Source organism: Python bivittatus, unplaced genomic scaffold, assembly GCF_059951505.1.
Source record: "Python bivittatus isolate LINGU-HERP-01145 unplaced genomic scaffold, Pbiv_v1 ctg000560_np1212, whole genome shotgun sequence".
NCBI classification, from domain to species: domain Eukaryota; kingdom Metazoa; phylum Chordata; class Lepidosauria; order Squamata; family Pythonidae; genus Python; species Python bivittatus.
In genome coordinates this window covers 7,662,866-7,681,911 of record NW_028277083.1, presented here as the reverse complement: position 1 = coordinate 7,681,911, position 19,046 = coordinate 7,662,866, and the positions used below count along the sequence as shown (strand labels likewise).

Genomic DNA, 19,046 nt, shown 5'->3' with positions numbered 1-19,046 from the left:
GCTGGCTGGGGAATTCTGGGAGTTGAAGTCCACACATCTTAAAGTCGCTGAGGTTGAGAAACCCTGATCTAGTCCGACCCTCTGCAACATACAGGAAAAGCAATTAAACCGTCCTTGAGAATTGGCTAGCCAGACTCTTAAAACCCTCCAGAGATGGAGAGCCCCCTGCGCGATGCGCTCCAGCCAATTAAACCTTTATGCGTTTTATCCAAAAAAATAAAAGTCAATTCTTCGTTCTCCAAGATTCCTATTTACAGCGACCGTTTGATTTTCCTTGTCCTAAGAAGCTTCTCCTTACAACAGGGTTACTAACTGGATTTTACATTCTAACTTGTTTATTAAAATGTACACTGCATCATTGCCCATTTCCCCTTTACCCAAGCAGGCCAACTCACCCACCCAAAGTCTCCCCTTGCTATTTTCTCATAACTGCATAGCGTTAAATCTCCTTCAAATTCAGAGTTTGGGTGGCTTCAGGAAGGCACCCCTGGCCTTTTTTTTTTTTTTTTGGCCACAATCCTGAAAGCAGGGAGCTTCTGCCTTCTTCCGAGCTTGTTCAAGCGCCACTCTCCAAAGTTGGGATTGCCTAGTGGTGCCCCATCCATCGGCCTCACCCAAGCCTGGCCCTTCTTCGTTTTCCCAGGTCAGGCAGGGCCGGCTGCGGGCGGCCACCAGGCTGAGGGTCCGAGCCCGGTTCGTATTTCTGAGCTTTTTAAAAAATCGCTCAAAACCCGCTGCCCGTTTCTAGGCTCTTCCCCACCGGCAGTTGGCAGCACTGGACCAGCGGTGACGGCTCGCTCTTTCTGGAGCTGGCATCCGACCCGCTCGGAGGGGCCCAGGCTGCGCAAGGCGGCCGGAAAGCCCGGGAGTGGCCGGTCCGCGTTCCCACGGTCGCGCCCGAAGCGCCTGCCTGCTCCGCGGCAGCCGAAGCGCCTTTCAGGCACCCCAAGCCGCTGCCTGCCGTGTGGGCTGGGCGGCGGCGGCAGCGGCCCCGTCACGTGTGAACACACACTCCCACACGCGTCGTGAGACACACCCCCCAGCCCGGCGACCGGCGACCGGCGAGGCTGCGGCGGCGCGCGCGGCTCCACGCTCTCGGCCGGGCGGGCGCCGCGGCTCCTCCTCCTGCCCACCGCCTCCCGGCGCGCCAGCCAGCCGAGCCCTCCTCGCCCCTCCTCGCCTGGAGCCCGGCTGGCGGGGAGGGGGCTGCCCCAGCGCCGGGCCTGCGCTCGCCGCCTCCCTTCTCCGCCTCCTGCTGACGTCTCGCCCGCCGCCTGAAAAACTCCGGGCGGCGGCGGCGGCGGCGGCCAGCGGCTCGGCGAGCCCAGGCGAAGGCGAGGCGAAGGCGAGGCGAGGGGCGCCCGCGATGGTGGCGGCCACGGCGGCGGGGGTGGCCGCGCCGTGCGCCCGCCGGCTGGCTCGGCGCTCGCACTCGGCGCTGCTGCTGGCGCTCACCGTCCTGCTGGTGCAGACGCTGCTGGTGTGGAATTTCAGCAGCCTCGACGCGGCCGACGAGCAGCAGCAGCGGCAGCAGCCGCCTCCGCGGAGAGGCGCCCTCGCCGGCGGCAGCCACGGCAGCCGGAGCGGCCACAGCAGCAGCAGCAGCCGGCGGCGGGAGAAGCGCGACCTGGAGAGCCGCGACGGCCCCCGGGCGCCGCCACCCCGCCGAGCAGCCGGCGGCGCTTTCCGCGGCAAGGCGATGGTGAGTCGCGGCTGCCCTGCGGGGACGGGCAACGGGGCAGCCCGCCAAGGGCCAGGGAGGCCGGCGGGCTCTTCTCGGGGGGGGGCGTCCTGGCCCAGGTCGCCGCGCGCTCCGTCCCCTCGCCAGTTCCGGGAGGGCGCGGCGGCCGCCGCTGCTTCTGGCCGGCGCCCGGCGCAACCCTGCGGAGCGCGGGCTCCTCTTTCGGAGCGCGGCGCCCGCCGCCTGGCAGGACGGCGTGGCGGAGGGGGGGCGGCCCCTCGGCTCCCTGGCTGTCCCTTGGGCGCCCTGCGGTCCTCTCCCGCGAGGCCGGGGTACGGCGGGCGGCTTGGCCTCTTGGATAGAGGATGTCCCCGGCGCGGAGACTTTCAAACCTCCCCCGGACCAGCGGCGACTGGTTTGAGTCCAAGGTGGCGAAGATGCAAGCCGGAGATTGCTCAGAGATGCTCAGTTGGTAGAAATGCACTTATTTTGGGGCGGGGGGGGGGGGGGCTGCCTGCCTGTTTGCTGAGCCTTCTTTAAAATCTTAGCATACGAGGCTGGGGGGGGGGGGGGAGAGGAAGAAGATTACCTAAATCTGGAGCCTGATGGAATCTTACTAAGGGGAGGAAAGGTGTAGAAAGGTCTCCTTTCTCTCCCAACCAGGCAAAGCACTCTTAACTCAGGGCTGTGGTCCCACAACAGATTTCCCCGTGGTGTATTCGGCTAAGCCAGTGTTCTGGGTTGGTGTGGTATCCAAAAACCAGTCTAGGCTAGGTTCACATCACACCTTGGAGTTGGCCAGCTGGTTGTTTAGCAAGTTGGTGTGGCTTGAACCCCGCTCTCCTTAACTCAAAGGCTACTTGCTCTCTGCACCTTGAATTCTGCTCACCTCCCCCCAAGAGAGGCGTTGGGCTGCTTCAGTGAGTAAAGGACTTTGGTGGCACATCTCTTATGTGCAGGCATGTTTTTTTCCCCCCAAGATTGCATCGATGGCATTGGAATGCCAGGACTGAAATATAGCAAAGGGTGTATTATTTTTCCTGGAATAGATCCTGGTTTAAATCTTGAGGCAAAGGAGAGGAGTTGGCTAGGGGTGGCCTGCCAGACAAAAGAGAGCATTGAGAACTGGGCTTGATGCTGGTTGACCTCCAGTTTTGGCATAATGTGCAGGAAAGTGGGCGTCATTTCTTGTCAGAGGATTGACCGCTAAGGACCCTCGTGACATGGCACTGGATTGTCTGCCTTGGAAGCAGGGGTGGGGAGGTTTTGGGGGGAAGGAGGGCTGAACCTAGTCTGGAGCCTCCCCTGAATTCCTGCGCCAGGTCCTAGACCAGTGTTTCTCAACCTCGTCCACTTTAAGATGTGTGGACTTCAACTCCCAGAATTCCCCAGCCAGCATGGCTGACTGGGGAATTCTGGGAGTTGAAGTCCACACATCTTAACGTTGCCAAGGTTGAGAAACACTGATACAAAGCTTAATGTAGAACTTAATGCGTGCTGTCTAGCTTCCTCATCCTTCGGTAAAGGCCGCTGGCTGGTTGGCACCTAAAAGAGAAAGTTAGCTTCTCAGGTTGAGATGTGGATTGCCTTGTGCAGGCAGGTCAGCCATGTGTTGGATACTGAATTTGGCAGTAGGCTTTCTTGCCTCCTGTTGCTGCCTGAAGCCAACGCTATGAACATTTGTCTTGATGGCAGTGCCCTCAGCCAGCCTGTTGGAAGCCATTTTCCCATAATACTGCTTTAGAAAAGACCCTCACGACTCCCCCTCCTCAAAATCAGTTCTCAGGATCCCATCTGCCTTGCTATCATCATCTTTTTTTTTTTTTTAAAAGAAAGATAAGAATCGCTTAATCCTTTCCCGTCCATTTCTCTTTCCTGTAATTGAGGAAGCTCTGTTTTAAGTTTTCAGATAGAGTGTATAGTGGCTGAAAGCTTGGATGCATTGTCAAGAAACCATTTCCAATCAGTCTGAAAGCAGAGCGTTAAAGATGCCCTAAACAAAACCATAATTGCAATAAATAACAGATGTGCATTTTTACGTTGGTACCGTGATTTGATCTTATACCCAACCCCAGCCTTGTAATATGCAAAGTAGTTCCCAGGATAATATCTTTACTCTCTTCTCCAGCTGAGAGCTATAGAGCCCCGAACTCGTCTGGGACATTTTTTTTTTTTTTAACTTTTTGTGGTCAGGTTAAAAAAAAATGCCCAGAAATGTTGAACCATCCTGTCCTGAATCAGCGTCTGTTACCATAACTGTTCTTAGCGGCTTTCGTCTTTTAGAAACCTTGTCGTCTGCAGTTGAGAGTGCTGAGTAATCTTGCAAGGCAGCTTTTGATCTCTGAAAAGTGAACCAAACTACCTGTTTTCCACAGCTGTATTTCCTGGCAGCGGTGGAAACGTTGGTATTGATTACGGTTTCTTACCACTGTCGAATCGGTATTCATTAGGCCAGCTGAAAAGGCACGAGGAAGGGAGGGGAATATGTTGCAAAGTTGGGGGGCGTTGCTGGGAGCGTTAAGGTGGGTTCACCAAGGTTTTTCCCTGTAGAAGAATTGGGAGGGGGGGAATATACAGCTGGATGTCACTGCCTTTGATGTTCTCTTGGGCCATTGCTGTAATGGCTTGGGTTGGGGATTATGGGAGCTTCAGTTGGGCCCAGTTGGAGTGGCAGATACAGCATTGTTTCTCAAACTTGGCAACTTTATTCTGTATTCTGTATTTAAGACGTGTGGACTTCAACTCCCAGAATTCCCCGGCCAGCATGCTGGCCGGGGAATTCTGGGAGTTGAAGTCCACACACCTTAAAGTTGCCACGTTTGAGAAATCCTGAGATAGAGGAAGGCTCTAAAGAAGCTAAAGGATGTAATTTTTCCCTGGAATCTGCTTTGAGCTCTCACTTGAGAACTGAGACAGCTTTGGGCATCAAACTTTAATTGGGGCAGATTCAGAGAAGGGCAGTTAGACTGATCAGGAGATCAGAAACAAGGTTCTGTAGGGAGAGATTGAAGGAGCTGGGGATGCTTCGCTGTAAGAAAAGGCAGCTGTGGAGGAATGGCAGAGCACTTGCCGAATATCTGAAAGAATTTAAAAAAAAAGATTGAGAAGGCCACAGAATCACGAATATGATGTAGAAGAAAGCGGATTCCAGCTGAACATTAGTGGGGAAAAGCCTTCTTAGTAGGAACAGCTGTTCAAGAATGGAAACCCTGACCCAAGAGGTGGGGGGCTTCCCTTCAAGTGAGGGATAAATGACCATCTCTGGGAGATGCTTTAATCTGGATTCCAGCATTGAGCAGGGGGTTGGTGTTGATGATCTCAAAGGGTCCTCTCCAACTCTGTTGCTAGACCACAGGCCAGCCATTTCTTGATTGGCTTAAAGGAGCCCTTTGTCTTCCACAAACTCAGTCTCTGTCCTCCCGCTTTGGTTGGTTGGCTGGTTGATTCGTTCCCCTGCCTTTCGTTCAGGAGCCCCAGGCAACATGCATAGCGCTTCCTCCTCTTTTTTTCCCCCACAGCGACAACCCTGTGAGGTAGTTTGGGCTGAAAGGGAGGGATTGGCCCAAAGTCCCTCCCCCTCCAAGGAGCTTCTGGGGCTGAGGGGGGACTAGAACCCAGGTCTCCCTACTCCTGGTGCCGCCACGTCCCCACTGCACCTGATTGGCTCTTGGGCTGAGAGGGCGGGACTGCCCAAAGCCAGCCAATGAGCTTCGGGGGCTGAGCGGGGGACTAGAACCTGGGTCTCCCCAGTGCCAGTCCAAGACTTTAACCACTGGCTCAGTTTGCAATGAGCACAGAATCGCTTGCATGCTGGTGCTCCGAGTGGTCGTTAGTCATCTGTGGCTGTCCTGCCTCTGCAATTCTGCCCTTGCTCTTTGTGCTAGAAACGTTTGGCAGCCAAGCGCAACTTCTGGTCCCTGGGGAAATTGGGGGGGGGGGGGGTGTAGAGGGAGGGAGCGAGCTGTGCTCAGCCAGGCTCTGCTTTCCTCCCTCTGCTTTTCCTCCCTCGAGGTTTGTTAGGCAATTGCTCCCCGAAGGGAGGCTCTTCCCTGGAGCACAGTTGCGGGGAGCCTACTTAAGAAGCAATGATGGCAGGAACCGCTTTCTAATGGGGCCCGCTATTATTAGAAGCCCTCTTCGGAGACTTCATTATTTTGGGATGTATTCGTTGCGGAGACATCCAGATTTTCCCAGAAGGCAGTTATGATTTTTGCCCTGTTGGGTATTTGCATAAGGGTTTTCACATGAGCAGGGGGGTTGGCCTTGGCTGCAGAAGAGAAGGCAGCGGGGTGGGGGGAGCCCTTGTGTTTTGGTCTCTACTCAGCTGGATTTGGTGGGGAAACAGCCTCTGGGTGCAGGTGAGATCGCAGTGTTGGCTCAGTCTTGCATCCTGGCCAAATCTTTCCTTTGAAGCTGTCGGATTCAATTATTCCAGGCTTTTTTTGGCGGGTATAATTTGATTAAAGATTTTTTAAAAAGGAGATGAAAAGAAATACAAGCGAATATAAAGTAAGGCAAAGAAAAGAAAAAGGAAGAAATCCAAGAGAAAGCTAAAAGTGCAAGAAAGGAGAAAGAAGGAAAAGAAAAACAGAAGAGAGAGACAGAGAAGCAGCTTCCGATCTTCTTTACAGCACTTATAAGTACAATTATAAATTTACCTCTTACTCGATGGTTACAACGTAGCTCTCTTCTTTCTGTAATCCATTCTGTCTAATCATCAAACCCGTAAATCATAAGTTCATTTTTTTTCTGTTTCATCCAAAAAGTCTATAAGGGGTTTCCAGTATAAACATAGATACTGTCTTTTCTCTGATCAAATAAGTCCATTTAGCCATCTCAGCAAGTTCCCTCATCTTCACCCACCGTTCCTCCGTTGTGGGTAATGCCAGATCTATCCATCTTTGTGCATGCGGGTAGTCCTCGCTTAACAACCCCAACTGGGGCTGGAATGTAGGTTGCTAAGCGATGCGGTTGTGAAGCTAACGATGGGGGGAGATGGGTGGGGGGAGTTGCAGCGCCCCTGCGGTCATAAGTGTGGACTTGACAGCCAAATGTTGATCACGTGACTGTGGGGTTGCTGCAACAGCCGTATCTTTGGGCATGGGTCATAAGTCCATTTTTTGCACCGCCATCATAATTTCGAATGGTCATTGAACGAATGGTCATTAAGTGAGGACAACCTGTACACTAATCTCGCTGCAGTTATCATGCACAAAAACAGAGTCCCATGACTTTTTTCCCCCGCTGTTTGTCCATCAATCCCAAAGAAAAACCTCTGGTTTCAACCGTACAAAATTATTCCACACTTTCTTAGGACTTGGCATCTCTGCCTCAAGGAACTCGAAGCAGTATCCTGGTTTCTTGTCCTTACCTCTTTGTAGTTTCTTCCTAACAGCCTTGTAGAGTAGGCTGGTTGAGAAAGGGTGACCAGCCCAAAATTACTCACTGAGATTTGAATCTAGCAGGGTTTGGAACTGAGCCTCCCTGCTTCTCTTCCATTCTTATCCAGGGAGATAATCTGTGGGCCCTCCAGATATTGGTGAACAACACCCCTAGGGAGCAGGCCAACAATGAAGGATGCTGGGAGTTGGAATTCAGCAATGACCAAAGTGCAGTAGGCTCTTATCTTTGCATGGCACTCTGCAGGCAGATCTGTTGAACTTTTCAAACAAAGGAAGATGGGAGGCTGTGTTGCAAAAGTTTTGGTGAATAAACCACAGTGGCTAGTTTCTTACATGATGGCATTAAGCCATAATCGTGGTTTACAAATTACAGTGGATGAGATTATGCCACCCACAAGGCAAAACCAAGGAAACGATTATCATGATTCACTGCATATGGCCCACGCACCCCACTGGTGGCCTCCAGTGCCCTAAGATTGCATCATTGAACTTTGGGGGCAGGATGCCCCGATTTTGGTGGTGTAACTTTTGCTTTGGCTTTTCTCAAGGGTGGATGTGAGAGCTGGAAATCCTAAAATCCCTGCTTGATGGTGTAGATAGCACCAAACCAGGGTGAGGGTAGGAATCCTTTTGGGGCTGGAATCCTGGGACCATCTGGTGCAGAATGTGGCTGCACGGGCAGTTAGGTGTGCCCCAGAGCGGCACACACCACGCCTCTGCTCCGTGAGCTGCACTGGTCACTAGTTTGCTTCCGGGTGCAAATCAAGTTGCTGGTTTTGACCTTAAAGCCCTACGTGGTGTGGGACCGAGTTATTTGAGGGACCGCCTCTTCCTGATTGCATCTGCCCATCCATCAGGTCCAGCAGAAGAGGTATGCTGTGGGTCCTGTCTGCTGAGGAGCACCATCTGGCGGGACCCAGGAGATGTGCCTTTTCTGCTGTAGCCCCCGCCCTCTGCAACACCATTCCCCCAGAGAGGAGGTTTGCCCCATCTCGGCTAGCCTTCCAGAAGGCCTTGAAAACGTGGCTCTTCCATCAACCCTGAGGTTCCCATAGCGAGCCTGCAGAGCGGTTGAATGAGCCTAAGTGATGGTTGTCTTCTCGCTCTCCTGGTGTGATGGACTGGAATGGTGGGAGGGGAGTAAAGAATGTGCTCTCATCTCCAGAGGAGCGAGGAAGAGATAAGCGGAGGAGACTGGCACCTCCCTAAGAAATTCCATCGGTGTGAATTGACTGAGCCCGGGAACTGATTTCATTCTGGGAAGATTCTGTTAAGGGGTTGTAGCTAATAAACTTTGCTGGATTGATTCTGCATGGTCTCCTGGAGTTCCTTGGGCTAGGCCCGACACCTGGGGTTCCTTTATGTTTTTGTTCCATTATGTTTTTATTTTTGTTGGGATTTAGGTCTGATTTTATTTTTTTTACATTGCGGTATGGTGCTAATTGTTGTTCTGCTTGTAAGCCACCCAAAGTCACTTTTTGTGAGATGGGCGGCTCTATAAATTTGCTAAATAAATAAATAAACATCTAGAGCAGTGTTGTCCAAACTTGGCCACTTTAAGATGAGTGGACTTCAACTCCCAGAATTCCCCAGCCAGCATGGCTGGCTGGGGAATTCTGGGAGTTGAAGTCCACTCATCTTAAAGTGGCCAAGTTTGGACAACACTGCTCTAGAGGTTGAGAGTGGCCAAGAGTCCAACCGGTGCCAAAAGAGTTAGTGGCATCTGTGTGAGACCTGATGTCCCTGGAATACAGTCACTTTTGAACTTGCCTGATCATTCTGTTAACAGCCTGCGCATTGTCCTGTTCAATTATAGAACAGAAAAGGTCAGTGCCTTCTGCACGGTGGCACCATGCATGCAGTGGTTTTATGAAAACTCCAGGAGTGAAGCATCCATGGTGCTCCAGATGTTGTTAAGCTCCCCACAGACCCCTCATCACATCCAGGAGACAACTGATGGGCCCTGTAACCCAGTGACAATGGGAGGGCTGCCTGTCTAATTTCAGTGTATCTTCTGGACGTGTGGAAGATCTCCACTGAGAAGAGCCACGTTTTCAGTCTTCCACAGTTGCATGGTACTACATAGACGTTTGTCATCTTGAAAGGAGGAAACTGACGTGTTCCGAGCTCACTGCATCGAACAGTGCAATCCTGCGCAAACTCGTTTGAGAAGCAAACCCTCCTGGGTTTGTGGTTCACCAGACGTTAGGAAGACTCATTTTCTCTTCCTGAAAATGTCAGAATCCTTATGAGAATTTTATTTGTGGGTCGTTCTTATTCTTATTTTCCCAACCCCCAGAAGTTGTGCTCTAGAAGTTCTGATTTGCTATAGTTTATCTCTGTGGATTGCAATCTGCATCTGATCTAGTCTTCTGTTCCTACAACCGGGAATTTTGGAAGCACACAAACAGGAGCTTAATAAAATCCTCCCGTTTCTACAGCCAGCATACGGTTACTGGAAGTTGAGGATCTCCATGAATTTGTCTGATATTCATATTCCCCCTGCAGCTTGTTGGGCACCACTCTTCTTGTGGCAGACACAGACTTGGAGACTGTTTTGTGAAATCACTATATGTTTGTACGTTCATTGGAGGAATGTGAGTAAACAAGATTCTTTCTCCCATAGTAATGGGATGGGGGAATGTTTAGAAGACAACCCCTCCATTGCTATGGGTCAAATTCGTCACATTTTCCTTTCTTCTTATTCTAAAAAGGCCCCAAATGTAATTAACTGCACATTTCATCAAGATCCGGCAAGGAAGCCTCTCGCGAAGAAGTGGGAATCCTGCATAAATGTCATTTCTGTTTGGGGAACCAGCTGGGAGAAAGTCTGGCAGATTACACCGGCTTTTAGTTTTCATCTTCAAAAGGCTTCGTCCTCTGCCATTAAATTTCTCAGGGCCCCTGTAATCATAGTATTTTTACAAATGAAATAAATTCCGTGATTGCTGGAGATGGAGGACAGGCAGAATAAGGCGACGTTGGAGGGGGAAAGTATGGTTACATTACCTTGATAAGATGGAGTGTAAGCTGTCAAGGGAGCTAGAAGGGAGGGGAACCCAGTTTTAATAGAGGTGGGGGCAATGGTTATGTTACATGCTTTGTTTTTTGCTGGCACACTCTAATTTTTTGCAATCGAGTTCCCTGCGATTGTGTGTGTCAGTAAAATCCCTCGCGTCTCTCCTGCTCTCTTCAAATGAATCCTGTTAATATTACACGGCCAGTTGCATTGCCTTCCACCCAAACGTCCTCTGTTGAAATGGAAGACATCTTCTAGGACAGGTGGGCAACCTGATGCCTTCCAGAAGTTTTGGACGACAACCTCCAAGATGGTTGCAAAGGGGGCATCACCACATAAGTGTGGTTCTTTTTTTCATAACTTTTAATTATGTATTTATAGTTTTAATTGGATGTAAGCCGCCCAGAGTCCCCCATTGTGGGGAGATGGGCGGGGACAAGTCTACTAAATAAATAAATAAACTCCTGCTATCGCCTACAGCAGAGTATTAGTGAGAAAATGGCCAGCTTATTTCTTTATCAGGATGTGAATTGTTGGAAGAAAGGGAAGCTTCCAAGGGTATAAATGTATGGAGAGGGAGAGTGTTGGGGACAAGGAAATTGGCTATTTTTCTTATTTCCTGTTTTTAGTCTGTCTGTCTGTCTGTCTGTCTGTCTGTCTTTCTCTCTCTCTCTCTCTCTCTCATTCATTCATTCATTCATTCATGGCTTACTCCTGTCCTGTGGTTTGCCCAATATGCCTTATTCCGAAAGGGAATAGTGTGATGAGTAGGTACCTATAAATAGCATCGATATATTCTTAATTCCCGGTAGGTTGGCTACAGAGTATAAGTGAAAATTAAAGCGATGACAGCCTAAACATGCCAACAGATGTATGATTTTTTTAAAAAAGTCAACAACCAAGGTTTGGTTCGCTGCAGCCGCCATGGAGATCTGTAAAAAGGTTTGGAATAGGGTTGTGAATTGGCTAATCCTCCCGTCCCTTTTTTTTTTTCCTGACTTTCATTAAAAGCGGATGTAGATGAACTTTCTCAATTATTTTCTCTTCCTACTCCCTCAGTGAATGTTGGTTTGTTTTCCCATTTCGGGACTGGCTTGCTTTCACCTTGACAAAGATGTGCAAATGTTTATCGGTCAATGGAATCCTGTGCCGTTGACTTTATTTCATCTCCCGGGCTTCGATTCCCCCGTGTTCCTCCAAATCTCCAGAGATCCCCTGTATAGTTTTCCCCAGCTGGGCATTTTTAGGAATCCAAGAGGGAGAAAACATCTGCCCTACAATTAGGAAATGAGCGGCATAGCTTTGGTGGGTGCCTGAATTGTATTGATTTATTAACCATCACAGTAGCCACTACCACGAGCAGAATCTTGCTTGGTTAGTCTCCTTCCAAAAAGTCAAGCCCTTCAACCTTCCTGTTTATAGGCAGGAAAAAATAAGTCACTGAAAAAGTGAGGTTTACTTTGTGTTCAGCAGTGCAGGGTGGTGGTGGTGAGGGGGGCAGATCTGTGGATGGAAGCTACTTACAACAGGGTTCTTCAACCTCAGCCGCTTTAAGATGGGTGGACTTCAACTCCCAGAATTTCCCAGCCAGCATGGCTGGCTGGGGAATTCTGGGAGTTAAAGTCTACCCATCTTAAAGTGGCTGAAGTTGAGGAACCCTGACTTACAAGGCTTGTAATAAACTGTGGGCCCAAGATGTGGTTGAGCTGTGGCTCTCAGCTGGTGTAGCCGGTGGCCAGCATTTCTGGAGTTCTCTAGTCCTGAACTACCAAATGGTATATTGGTATTATTATTATTTTGCATTCATAATCTACCTTTCTGCAGAGCTCCGTTGCTGTGGTTTTTATCTTTTCCAAGTTGAGTAGAATATGGCAGCGTTAACATACAGTTTTGAGAAAAAGGAAGCTGTCTGATAGGGCTCAGATAGACTTGATGTAATTGTGATGCTCTGTGAACCTCTGGCTAAAGCAGAGCATTAATGGCTATAAAAGTGAACATTTCCATTATAAGCAGTAGGCTTGTCTTCCTTCCTTCCTTCCTTCCTTCCTTCCTTCCTTCCTTCCTTCCTTCCTTCCTTCCTTCCTTCCTTCCTTCCTTCCAACACATCGCCCGCCCTCCCTTTTCTTTCTTTCTTTCTTTCTTTCTTTCTTTCTTTCTTTCTTTCTTTCTTTCTTTCTTTCTTTCTTTCTTTCTTTCTTTCTTTCTTTCTTTCTTTCTTTCTTTCTTTCTTTCACACCAGCTGAGGATTCAGGCTTTCAAAGCATAATTACTGTTGCTGTAATAACATCAGACAAGTAATGAATGTTTTTCGGTTCGTTCTTATTTTGTAGCGAGCACACAATTTCCTTCTCGGATCAGTGCAAACATTGTTAGACATTGTGTTTTGCATGGGGCCAATAACAGCTTGGAGATAATAACTGTTGTTATTAATTGGTAATATTCTTTCTCTGTAATCCTGACTTTGGAAATGTTGCTGTCTAAATCACGGTGTTAAACTGTGCCAAAAACCAATATGGGGAGAATTTCTGTCGGTTTCCAATGTCCAGGTGTGAATGCCAGGATAAATGTAAGTAAAGCAGCATTAAAAAAAAATGAATAAAAAAAAGTGAAGCGGCATTGAATATGCACAGGGAGGAACTCTGAAAAATTGCTAGGAGAGAGTACATGTGGGGGAAGAGGATGCAATAAGTACTGAGCATGTTCAGGTTCCAAGGAGGTGGAAAGCTAATTGGCCATTGGAGAAAATTAGCAGGAAAAGAAACACAGCGACAGCTATAATCTTGAACAAGCAACCCTGCCACGGTCTTTTTTTTAAATAGTAGTTTCTACCTGTTACTTTGTGGTTGGAGGTTCTGGGCACTTAAAGGATTTTGCTCCATGCCTCCCTCTCTCTGGGGTGAAATTGAATGGAACAGGGTGGGGTGGGGCCGAAGCCTTGGGACTTGATGTCCTAGGAGTCACCTTCTTTTCCTCCATCTTAGCTTCAACAATGCTCAAAAGTCACGATTAGATCTGATGGCCACTTGGTTCCATAGTTAATGTTGATGGCTTCCACATATGTTCAGAGCAGTGTTTCTCAACCTTGGGAACTTTAAGACGTATGGACGTCAACTCCCAGAATTCCCCAGCCAGCCAGCGATGCATCTCTTCATGCTTACATTGGCTAGGTTCATAGAACATGCTCAACCAAGCCAGTGAAAAATCTGGTGGCTGCATTCACACAGCATGCTGAAAGTGTTTAGTTGTAGTCATGTTTAAGGTTTTTGGTGACTTAGAATGTGGTGTGAACCCAGCCGGCTTGGTTCGTTAAGGCCAGCTCCCAAATGATTCAAAACCATAAGCGTATTGTGTGAAGGCAACCACTGACTGCAACCACGTTTGGAAATTGTTAAGTATAGTGAAGATTAAAGCAATAGGGGTTTCTTAGATTGAAGCAAAAGTGGTAAGGAGAGGCACGGTAAAAGTTCCATAGAAAATTGTATGTGTTATGGAAAGTATGGACAGTTTTTCTTCTCCTTTGACAGTGTGTGAAGTTGAAGTGGGGGCATTGAAAGGGCTTCTTTGCACCATGCAGTATGGAATTCACTGCCACTTGATGAGGTGATGGCCACCCAGACAGCTTTAAAGGGGAAGCTAACACATTCCTGGAAGACCAAGCTATGAATGGCTCCTAAACTTGATGGCTTCCAGAATGACAAGGATCGATATCAGTTACTGGGGAGAAACAAGTAACTGATTGTCCTTCAGCCTAGGCTGGTGAGTTTCCTGAATGGTGGCCTGATCCAGCAGGACTCTTAAATGAGCAGCCTGTCGGTACTGAATGAACACCCATTCCAATTAAGCTTCTGGTTGGGGCAAAATACTGAAATTGCTTTGATTGTGTTGCCTCTCGCAGCTGCTCACGACCAAGAAAGCAAGAATCTCCAAGACTCTCACCAGCCAGATTCATTGCAAGGAAAGCGAGATTGTGTTACAGAATTTTGAAAACTACAGACCTCATTTATGAATGGGCATGTTAAGGTGAGGGCCTCCTTGATGCCTTTGATCCTCTTTCTAACTGTCTCTTGACTCGGGGAGGTTCCCACCTGATCAGGAGCTGCGAAAGGAACGCCCATCTGTTCATGTTCTGCAAAGTTTTGGAATCCTCATTCCCAGGCTCAGGGAATTCCATCACAGGTCATTGGATTGATTGATTGATTGATTGATTGATTGATTGATTGATTGTTAAACTTGTATGCCGCCCATCTCCCCCAACGGGTGACTCTGGGTGGCTCTCAATAACAAAAAAGGAAAAAACACCAATCCCTCCAACAATGGCTAAAATCCATGAATAATTAAAATAGAAACATACATTCAAAATGTGCTAAACCCCCCCCCTGTAAATTTTAGCCCTAAAACCTTCAAGATGCTGGGGGGGGGACCAAACCCATCACCCCACCAGCCATCTCCACAGATGCGAGCCCCCATCTGGCCCCCAGGCCTTCTGGCAGAGCCAGGATTTAACCCCTTTTCTGAAGGCCATGAGGGAGGGGGCACACCGGACCTCAGGAGGCAAAATGTTCCATAGGGCGGGAGCCACAGCAGAAAAGGCCCTCTGCCTAGACCCCACCAATCGAAATTCCTTGACCAGTGGGGTCTGCAACCTGCCCCTTCTGCTGGACTGAGTGGGGTGGGCTGAAATAAGCGGGGCGAGACAGTTCCTCAGATAACCTGGTCCTGTGCCATAAAGGGCTTTAAAGGTGATGACCGATATCTTGAATTGGACCTTGTGTTGGGTGACTTCTGCCAGAAAGTGGAGACAGCATGAGCAGCTGGCTTCAACTGTTCATATGTGCTAAGATAAGTCTCCATTTGCAGGCTGCCTCAACTGTGGGGCCAGTAGTTGCCCACCCTGATGACCCTGGTCATAATTCGTCAATGCTGCCAATGGATTGCATTCCTTCTGTGAAAGAGAAGGACATGTTCCTTGAACAGTAAATGGCGGATCCTAAACTGAATTGTGTAAACGTCTAAGCTACAGGGCTGTGTCTGGTTTGGGGAGAAAAGGCTCAGCATAGAATATTTCTGATGCGCCCTCTTATTATTAGACTCGATTTAAGAGAATCTTCTGAAGTTTCAATCACCGAAATGTTCTGTTGGCCTCCTAGTATTTTACGTGGGTGGAGTGATGATAGGTTCACATGTGAAATTATAAGGAGAAATTCAATAAAAAGACTTGGCAAAGAATGAACAGGCCGCACTTAATACACAATAATGCCACAGTCACATTACTGCTATATCTATAGCCTATTATGTCCATGAAATATTCTGCTGAATGGGATGTTTGTTCTTAAAGAAAGTAGCTGATAGGAAAGGGGAGGGTTGACATTGCAGAGTCAATTTAATTTAAAGCTAAGCTTGCATCTTAGGGTTGTAAATAATCATTTAAATGTCAACTTGCATCAATTCCTTTCTCATAAATGGTGACTTGTTCTAGTTTGGTCTCCCCTCCCCCTTTCTAAATAAAGGCCAAGCATGCACCTCTGGTTTAACTTCATGTCAAATCTCTTGTGTGGGGTAGGTTGTGTGACATGTTCTATCCCAGTTGGAGAAGCCATTGTCTTCTAGATGTGGTTGAACCTCCATTCCCAGCATCTATCTCCGCTGGTTCTGGTAGCTTCAGAGCGTCTGGAAGTAGTAGTTCAAGAGCATCAAGAGCTCTTTGGCTTCTTTATCTGCCAAATCTAACTTAAGATATGGAGCCATCCCTTACTCAACTCTGAATAGTTTGAAGTTCTATGGCCTTTTCAAATATATGTTGTCTTGGAAGTTGGCAACCTTCTTGGGTCAGGAGGGACATTTGGAAGTTTGGGAAGTCTTCTTTATAGATGTAAATATAGGGGCACCTTTTCATTTCTATCCAAAATCCCAGAGCCGCCGCTTGGATAGGAAGGCTTTGAAATGGGGACAACAGAGGGAGATACTATAGCAGCCTTCAAATATCTGAAAGGTTGTCACACAGAAGAGAGAATGGACTTATGTTAGAACCAGTGGGTTAAAAATACAAGGAAGTAGATTCAGGCTAGATACATGAAATGGTGAGCTCTTCTTTGCTGGGGTGGTCTTCAAATGGAGGTTGGATTGTTAGTGTCAGAGATGCTCTATGGATTCTGAATGAAGCAGAGGGTTGGACCAGATGATTTCCAAAGCAGTGTTTCTCAATCTCAGGAACTTTAAGATGTGTGGACTTCAACTCCCAGAATTCTCCAGCCAGCATGCTGGCTGGAGAATTCTGGGAGTTGAAGTCCACACATCTTAAAGTTCCTGAGGTTGAGAAACACTGTTCTAAAGTCTCCGCTAACTCTCTGGGTCTGTGAGTCTATGGGCCAAGGCCACTAGCTGCAGATGTTAATGCTGTTGAATGTGCATCTGTTTCCCCTCCATTTATTGGCCTGTGGCGACCTTTCATCACCTCTTCAGGTCATTGAGTGACCTGCTGGGTGGCTTCTAGTGCTGAAGGATCGCCTTGATTCCCACTTTCTATCTGGGCCCGTTGACCATCTTGTGTTTTGTTTCTATGAGCTGCCTCCTGATAGCAGTTGGCTTTTTCTCTCTTTTTTAATTCTCGCAATATTCTTGTGTAAATGAAGTAAACAAAGCTGTTGGTGTGGACACCGCAAGAATAATAATACCTTGCAATGTCTCAGTGTGCTCACATCTTGGCGTGTTGCCTTGCTGGAGTTTGGCAGTGTGGCAGCATGAAAGGGAAGCATTTTCTCTATCACAGTGACACCAGAATACCTTCTGTCCCCCCGGCTAGTAGGACAGATATTCAAGCAGGCAATTTCTTAAAATGCAGTCCCATATTTGGATTAAAACCATAATGGCTTTAATGATCAGAGCGGCCAGCTGGGTTTGTCTTAAGCAACTCAGATACAGAGATGAGATCCCTTCTTTCTGTTGGCTGAAAGTATTTAGATACCAAGTGCTTGCCTTTTTCTGTTGCTGATGTGTGTAAGCTGGGATTTTTCGGTGCACGCCTGACATGATCCTTCCTGAGCCTCCCTCTCTGCGTAATTCCTGTACGTGTAATTTCAAAATATCTACCTCTCTTCACTTCAAGGAAGGAATTTCATGCTGGGGATGAAATGAGCAGGAAGGCCTTTTCAGGATTCAAGTATGCTGTTGCAATAACAACAACCAGAGTTGGGCGACTTGCTGCTCTCAGACTAAATTTTGTTTGCTTCTTGTCTTAATTTCAACGTGTAATTGATTCATAGTTGTATCAAGAGTGGCTGGACTCTAAATGTGACTGAGTGCTTAGCAAGAGGGAAGCAGAGAAGGAGTTGTGTGGAGAAAGAATGTAGTACAGGTAGTCCTCACTTAACCATTCGTTTAGCGACTGTTAGAAGTTATGACGGCGCTAAAAAAGTGACTTACGACCAGTCCTTGCCCTTACAACAGTTGCAGCGTCCCGGAGTCACATGATTGCCATTTGCAACTTTCCCAGCCGGCTTCTGGCAAGCAAAATCAATGGGGAACTGTGTGATTCGCTTACCAACTGTGTGATTTGCTTAATGACTGCTGCAAAAAATGTCATAAAATCGGGTGCAGTCATGTGATGTTTTGCTTAATGACCATGAATAATGAATTTTTTGGTCCCTATTGTGATAGTTAAGCAAGGACTACCTATAGTTCCATCCACTTTGCCTCTCTTGGATTTGGTCTTCTCACTGTCCATTAGATCAGGGTTCCTCAACCTTGGCAACTTTAAGACGGGTGGACTTCAACTCCCAGAATTCCCCAGCCAGCAAGGCTGGCTGGGGAATTCTGGGAGTTGAAGTCCACCCGTCTTAAAGTTGCCAAGGTTGAGGAACCCTGCATTAGATAACTAGTGTTGTGTCAAACAATAAAAGAGATGCTTTGCAAAACAATTGAATTATCCCTCCAAACCCACAGCGTAAAGCATTGAAGCACTCATATCTCTCAAAGACTCCGTGCCCTTCCTTTTTTTCTTTTTATTGTGTTTATAAATCTTGATACATTGTTCTATTTCAATACAGTGATGTTTATTTAATATAATGAAAGGTTATTGACATTCTATTATTTGGATAGCTTAGAGTATTGAAAACAGAGAAGAAAAAAACATTCTACCAAAATTAATTGCAATTTAGGATGTCAGCATTACAAACATAAAATTATTTATTATTTATTTATTTATTTTATTTATTTATTAAATTTCTGCCCCGCCCATCTCCCCCCAAGGGGGGACTCTGGGCGACTCACACAAAACATTGAAACCATAAATATATATATAAATACATAAAACATCAAAATTTAAAGAACATTACTAAAAAAGGAAAAGGAGAGTCCAAGAAGATGAAGAATCTGGGGCTGAAGACAGCAGGCCTCTATGGGGCTAGCCAGCTTGAAGTATTCCCACCCCACCCCAGGCCAGATGGCAGAGCCAGGTCTTCAAGTCCCTCCAAAGGACTGGGAGTGAGGGGGCCTGTCTCACCTCCGGGGGCAAGATGTTCCAAAGGGTGGGGGCTACCGCAGAGAAGACCCGCCTTCTGGACCCCACTAGTCGGAGTTCTTTTGTCGAGGGGGTCCAGAGCATGCCCTCTCTGTGTGATCAGGTGGGACGGGTTGAAATCATGGGGGAGAGTCAGTCCCTCAGGTAGCCTGGCCCCATGCCATGTAGGGCTTTAAAGGTGATAACCAACACCTTGAATTGGACCCGGAAGCAAACTGGTACCCAATGCAGCTCACAGAGCAATGGTGTTATATGGGTCCTTCTTCAGACCCCAAAAATAGCTTGCGCAGCTGCATTCTGGACCAGCTGAAGCTTCTGGATACTCTTCAAGGGTAGCCCCATGTAGAGCGCATTGCAGTAGTCTATCTGGGAGATAACAAGGGCATGAGTGACTGCTTGAAGGGCATCCTGATCCAGGAAAGGGCATAA

The 19,046-nt window shown here is 47.9% G+C and overlaps 1 protein-coding gene across 2 annotated transcripts in view; it reads left to right on the top strand.

Moving 5' to 3' along the window:
- The first annotated feature begins 1,035 nt into the window (after positions 1-1,035).
- Positions 1,036-19,046, top strand: part of XYLT1 (xylosyltransferase 1) — a 151,198-nt gene continuing 133,187 nt past the window's right edge. Inside the window, exon 1 of one of the 2 annotated variants that reach the window (XM_088148124.1) lies at positions 1,036-1,702. In XM_088148124.1, coding sequence (XP_088004250.1) covers positions 1,367-1,702 — 336 coding nt within the window. In that variant the 5' untranslated portion in view covers positions 1,036-1,366. The remainder of the gene's footprint in view (positions 1,703-19,046) is intronic. The other variant, XM_088148122.1, reaches the window with a different exon arrangement.